The sequence below is a fragment of the Teleopsis dalmanni genome, chromosome 1 (genome assembly GCF_002237135.1).
Source record: "Teleopsis dalmanni isolate 2A chromosome 1, ASM223713v2, whole genome shotgun sequence".
Lineage (NCBI taxonomy): Eukaryota > Metazoa > Arthropoda > Insecta > Diptera > Diopsidae > Teleopsis > Teleopsis dalmanni.
In genome coordinates, this window is record NC_051846.1 from 117,856,488 (window position 1) to 117,863,295 (window position 6,808).

Consider the following 6,808-nt stretch of genomic DNA (forward strand, 5'->3'; position numbering starts at 1 on the left):
GGCTATGCAAACTTGAAGAGTTACATAGTTACTTAAAGAGATATTTGGTTTCTTCGAATAGGAATGTTTCAGACAGAACAGAATACGTTTTTCATATTATTGTTTTCTGATAAAGTTGCAGAAAAATAATGTTGGTTAATGAACACTGTTTATGAACTTCAAATTTGGCAAGGCACGGTACTTGTAGTCTCAAAAAATTATTTACGAATAATTATATATAAAATATTAATTTCAAGACCACTGACGATTGGTATTTGGCAATACTCGAAACAGCCAGCTATTCAATTAAAAATAAAAAATTTTATTGTTGTAATTTACTACTGTACCCTGAAGATGACTATCAAAGATAGTCGGAATATTGAAATATCATTTTAATAAAATATAAATATTTGTAATATAAATAATATATAATAGTTTTTTATTAATTGACCACATAATACAACCAATAATTATTAAATAATTAAGGACAAAAATAAATAGCACTGATAACTAAAAAATTCAACTGAAATTCATACTTTGATTATAGTAAAAAAAAATTTCGAATAAAATTTTTAACTATATTTCTATTATTTCTTTTTTTCAATAAGTTTTTATACCCATAATATTGTTAGTATACAACATAAAATAATGTAATTTATTATGTTTAACAACATTGCGCATTGACATATATAAAATGTAAAAAATATTATCTTTAAGTTTTTAATGATATATTCTTTGTACGTTAAACAATATTGTTGTATCATATTAATATATTAATTTATAAGCATTAGGATATTAAGTCAATAATGACTGATTTTACAGTCATTGTTTAGATCTCAATACTGAATAAGTCATGCTTAAGTCATCAACTTTTCTGTCTTGATTTAATCATAAGTCAGTTTTAAGTCTTAACATATGACTGTGAAATCGGCCAAAGAGAATTCAATCCAAAAAATAAAAAAACTAAATAAAGCTTCATTATTGATACCAAGGCTGTCGACGCACCCATTGTAAACGGTTGCAGGTTTGGTCAGAGCGTATCTTGATACTAGCACCTTCAGCAGCACGTACTGTTTCCTTGACCTGCATTTGTATGTCTTAATTAATTACAAAAGCTCGTTAATTATATTACTTACACTCTGCATAAGATTTTGCGCATTGCCAACCAACATTTCTGTAGCTTCGCGATCCTCATCGGATCCCTGAGCACCTAACATTGTTGCTTTTACTGTTGATAGAATTTTTAGTTGTGTGCCTATAGTAGGAATGCGTTCACAGACTTGCAATAAATTGGTACGTATACGTCGATCAGTGCATTGGCGTGCTAATTCCTTTGCCAATCGCGTTACGTCTTCAGAAGCTTCAGCAATTTTTTTGGCTGTTGCGATTAATTCCCGTTTACTACCTTTAGAATCAGAAAGCACCAATTCACTTAAGCGCGCCATTAGTATAGCCATTCGCTTAGCGGCAGCTATTATTTCGTTATCTTTGGAAGACCATTGTCGAACTTCTTGATGCAAACCGCGTGCAGCAATCTGTTAAAAAAGATTTGTTATGTAAGTTTTAAAATAGCGTGCAATTTAAAATTTGATTTTTACCAAAATTGGTTGATTGGCGTGAGGCATTGTACGAAATACTCCCTCATCTTCATCATCCGTTTCAGCTGGTGGGGGACGTACAGGTGCTAAACATTCACGAGGAAGTGGTGGGCGAGGTGGTGCGCGATCAACTATAAGGAAAACAGATAATGCAATTCTTAAATACTACTTATTTTAATTAGGTTTATAAATCTTATCTTCTATTGATAAGTAAAAAAGAATAATAAATATGTTATAATTCTTACTATTTAGATTAGATATGTGTAAAGTACTTATTTCCGGAATAATGGGTGGTAACGAAGTTGGTAGTGTTGGAGGAACTGGTGGTGATATAGCATCTCGCACATCTTGTACATCCGCAAGTAGCTTATATGGGAAAACTTATTAGAATAAGTATTTTGAAGGAAGATCAACTAACACTTACCCTTTGGAATGATTGCTTCCAAGCATGGGCAGCTGTCAAATCGTTAATATTGCTTGCAACTCGTTTAGCATCACCAACCATTACAGGTAATGAGCTTTCTAGGCGATTTATACTGGTATTCAGTTTAGCGGTATACAGAGGGTCCTCTGAATTATCACCTTCCTGTTTAGCTACTAACAACACACGGTTAATGAGACGTGCTATATTCGAGGTGTTGTCAACTAATTTTTGAGGTTGCTTTGCGTGTATGGCATCTTCACATAACTTAGCATACATTTGCATGTGTTCCTCAGACGTTTTAATAAAATCGGTAGGATCAGTAGCTTGATCACATAGTGTGCGCATTCGCAATACGGTATCTGCATATTGTTGCTTAAGATTCTGCAAATGTTCATCTGCTGCTTTGCTAGCTGGATAATTCATTCGTATACGACCGGCGTTAATCAACTGAGGTGTAAGAGAATCGACTTGTGCAGCTGATGAAAGCAACATTTCTGCTAACTTTTTATTGCCGCAAGCACCTCCAGCTGCAACCATTCGCGAGGTTTTTGAAGCTCGATCGCTAAAATTCTGTAGATTATTCGATTTTTGATTAAAATTTTGCTCGCGACCGGGTGCTACTTCTGACAGCATCACAGCTTCAGAAAATTGCTTTAATGGTGTGCTGACATCCATAAAATCTTGGACAATTCGATTAACAAGTGCATTTTGTACTGCTGTCTTTAATTCATGCAATTTTTGAGTTAACTTCTTAGCAGCCTCCTTTGCCGCTGGAGAATTACCAGCAGCTTGGCGTTTCAAACGATCAACTTCATCACAAAGTAGCATTATTTCTGCCTTTTGGTGTCCTGGGCATCCATCGGCTACCTTACGACCTTCTTCTACAATCAAATTTATGGCGCGGTCACCCAAACCACCATCATTAATTTCTGGATTCTGTAGCCATTTAAGTGCTTGATCTAATCGTCCCTGAATAGTGTGCGCTGTTTGCTGTACGCCCGCTTTGTCAACATTAATGACGGCATTTTGAACAAGTGACTGCAAATTAAAGAGCTTTTGTCTTGTGTTTACTGCAAGTGATTCAGCTTGATTTGATGTGCCTTTACCGTCTTGACGTAATTCACATAAGCCGTTCGTCATTGCTGTGATTTCATCTGCTAATTTGCGTACTGGATAAGAATCTTGTGGCAGACAACGCTCTGAAATTTCATTAGCATTGTCAATTATTTGTCGTAATGCTTTTTCTCCGACACCACCTCTTAGTGCATATGGATTACCTAACCACTCATTCGCTAGTTCCGCTTTATTATTTATAGCATTGGTAAGTTTTTTCAATACCGTCAAGTTATCCAATTCGCTAGTATCTTCGTCATAAGTTGTTAATTGAAGTACTCGAATAATTTCTTGCATTTCATCGCTCATGCGAGATGATAAATAATTTCGATTTTCAGCAGCTTCTTCAACCCCTTTGCCCTGTTGCTCTACAATGTGTATGTAAACTTTCATGCTGCAAATAAGAATCGGCGCAAGTATCTTTACTTGCTCAACACAGCGCACTAATATTTCACTATGTACTTGATGGGTTAATTCCTTTTCTCGTACACTTAGTTCCCGTGATACTTTACTCAAACAGGGGGACAAATCTTTTAGAAATTGAACTAAATCCTCCATTGTATTTATAACCTCAGCAACTGCTAAATAGTCCAGAACTCGTTTACATTCTTGTATAATTTTTCTCACTTCTGATTCGTCGAAGCAGAGCAGAAGCGATGAGGTGCCTTGAAGAATACCCCGACTTCCTTCAATTAGTTTCTTACGAGCAGGTCCCGAATAAGGGTCAGAACTTAACATTCCGGAAGCTTGTTCAAGTAACTGCGAAGCAGTTTCTACACGTTGTAAAGCTGCTGGCATTTCTTGTTTTAATATGTTATCATCAGAACTATTTATCGTTTCACGTCCAACCTTTATTAAATTAGCTACTGCCGCTGATACCACTTGAACTGGCCGGCTAAGGTCAGGCATAGCATTACCATCTTCAGCTTCTTCATGTAAAATAACTAACCGAGAAACCTAAACAAGAAAAAAACAATTATAATTGATGAATTCAATAATTATACAGCTGGTTTATGATGTCGTTTTAATATAACACTACATATAAATTAGTTGGTGAAAACAAAAAAAAAATGACAAAACTTGAAGTAACTCAACATAGGTTTTGGGTGATATACTCTGACTCTAAGCTAAAAATTTGAATATAATGAAATAATTGTAATGAAATAATATAATATAATGAAAATTGTTATTAGAATGAAATATGTTTCGTCAAAAAAACATTCTAGCATTATATATACAAACCAACTTTATTAATTTCATGTTTGATTAAAATAAATATGTGGCTATAGACACCACTTCTCAGTTAAAACTAGTAAAAATGTTTTATGTTAGTAAACGAATATAGCAAGCATAAATATACATTTTGAATATGAAATTACGGACCGTCAAATAAAATTTTGAAATTTAAATTTTATATAATTTGATCCCATCGTCAAATTACTTACATTAATACTTAATGTTAGTAAGAATTACATATTAATTAATAAAATACGTAAACATTACACATATAAATAATTCTGCAAATATTTGAAATAGATCGCATTTTAGGGACCTGCTTTAATAACAGATTCATAACGAATTCCTCTTATGAATTCAGGCCACAAAATGTTACATCTATCAATAAATCCAGTGGAAGAGTCGTAAGTTCTTATATGGAATCGGCCAAATTTTCGAAAAAAATCACAACGTGGCTTAGAATATTTTATTAAATCGGTAATCTAAAAAACGTTTTTTGGTGACAACATTGCTGTACAAATTGTGTTTTCACCCGAACATAACAATAGAATCAGTAAATAATCTTAAAACCATTAATGAAACAAAAAAATACTATTATGTTTTAGCGGCTTAAGGTATTTATCTTAAAACTTAGAAGATATAATGGTTCATGTAATTATCCGAAGACTAGACAAAGCTTCACACACAGGTTTCGAGCAATATTTAGATAACACTTAAAGGATAATTTATTTCGAATAATAGTTTTAAATGAAAGGAAATCTTAAGGCATCCGAGTTAATGACGAAAGCAAGCAGTAAAGATATCAAATTTTAACACACAACTACGGATTCAGCAACAATATAAATAAATGCAATAACATTCACAGTTCATTTCATATCAATTTCATGCAGAAGAACGACTTGTTAAAATGTTATAAAATGTACATAATTTACATGAAGTGTGACCATACTGGATTGCAACATTCCATTAGGTGTTGCACCATATGCTAAAGAAGACATAATATGCTGTTACACCAATACAACAGACAACCAGCTTGAACACCAAATCATAGGTTGGCTGAAAATACCTTGAAGTACCTCCATGAATAACACTGATATCATCTTATAATCATGTAAGCAAGATTGTTAGCATCTAGTTCTAAAGATAAAATCGAGTGCCAGAGCAGTAGCTAATGCAAGGTCACAAGTAATTATTGTGACTCAACCACAGTATCCAGCCATGGTCTGCAAGTAAGCTCTAGCTCAATTTGCATCGAAAACATAGGGATTGGGTTACATTGAGTTACAAAAGTCACACGACAGTATCTGTATAATCACAAGTGACACAGTTTTCGAAGTACTTGTAATACCCAAAATCGTATCTAATCAACTAACCCAGCATTTGGCAATTTCAGATTGAAAACTGCCCAGTTACATCCAATTAGCAGATCCTACATTCTAAGGGTTTGATCAAATTCATATTATATCATAAGCGTTTAAGTCCTAGTCAAATTCATTCTAAGACTACTGACTTTTATAATAACTAATTGGTGTAAGTTACTTACTTTCATATGAATATCATGATTTTTTGGTGTCCGAAAGCATTTTTGTTTAGTTCCTATAGTCATCAATACTAAAACCGTTGACTTTGTAGACTTCGTTGCAAACTGGCTTCACAGAAATTTGTTTTTTTTACAATTTCAGCAATCTTTGTGTACATCCTTTGTAATTGTCTACATACGATACCATTATTGGAGGTGCACGTCTGTCTAAAACAGTAACAGCATTAATATCGGGTGCTTTCTTTTGTTCACAGTTGCTATTATTTGTTTCACATTCAGGTGAAAACTCAGTTTTTCTCTTCTTACTTGGTTTCGACTTTTTTACAATCAGTTTCCCAGGCTAATTGTTCCTCATCAGTTTCTTACTCATGGGGTTTTCTGCTTGAATCTCATTTTGGTAAGTTTTGAGTAGTATCTACTACTTTTACCCGAGAGTTTTCGCATTTTGAGTTATTTTTTGTTTCAGCTTTTCGCAAAGTATATTCGGCTTTGGATTTCTATAAACAATTTATTTGGTTTTTGTGTGCGTTGATCGTATTGGTCATCTCTGGTTTCACCACTTGAGATGGCAAACCACCTCCCGCCATACTTATTCATAAAAGAACTATGACTTTGATAGTGCTTTAACGAAAGACATCTAATGACTTATTTTATTTAAAATAAAACATTTGAAATAAAAATAAAATTTATAATACTAAAAATATCTTAGCGTACTTTTAGCGTTAAATAGAACATATCGAGTTTTTGTATATACTGTGTAACGACACTTTTGGTGACGTTCAAAAATTTTTAGTTTTTGCTGGGGTATCCTCAGCCGTCGTCCAGAGTCGTGACAATATATTTATAATTTTGCCGAGACGTTGGTTTTAGAAGAAAACAGAACGTGATTTATATGTATAAATTATATATAAAACTTTA

General features: G+C 33.4%; 1 protein-coding gene across 1 annotated transcript; it reads right to left on the bottom strand.

Moving 5' to 3' along the window:
- Positions 1 to 543: 543 nt before the first annotated feature.
- On the bottom strand, positions 544 to 6,513 carry LOC119667921 (vinculin-like). The gene is made up of 7 exons (XM_038077273.1): positions 6,197 to 6,513; positions 5,894 to 6,097; positions 2,002 to 4,071; positions 1,823 to 1,943; positions 1,578 to 1,708; positions 1,116 to 1,514; positions 544 to 1,062 (listed from the first exon to the last, which is right to left on the bottom strand). The coding sequence occupies exons 2-7, from the start codon at positions 5,954 to 5,956 to the stop codon at positions 958 to 960; spliced, it is 2,889 nt and encodes a 962-aa protein (XP_037933201.1). The 5' UTR covers positions 5,957 to 6,097; positions 6,197 to 6,513; the 3' UTR covers positions 544 to 957.
- Between the last annotated feature and the right edge of the window lie 295 nt (positions 6,514 to 6,808).

Excerpts from the sequence above, each read along its gene's own strand:
- LOC119667921 (XM_038077273.1), bottom strand. The coding sequence starts at position 5,956 with ATGACTATAGGAACTAAACAAAAATGCTTTCGGACACCAAAAAATCAT. Across the intron at positions 1,944-2,001 it reads GGAAGCAATCATTCCAAAGG|CTACTTGCGGATGTACAAGA; the intron begins GTAAGTGTTAGT and ends TTCCCATATAAG. Across the intron at positions 1,063-1,115 it reads CGCAAAATCTTATGCAGAGT|GTCAAGGAAACAGTACGTGC; the intron begins GTAAGTAATATA and ends ATACAAATGCAG.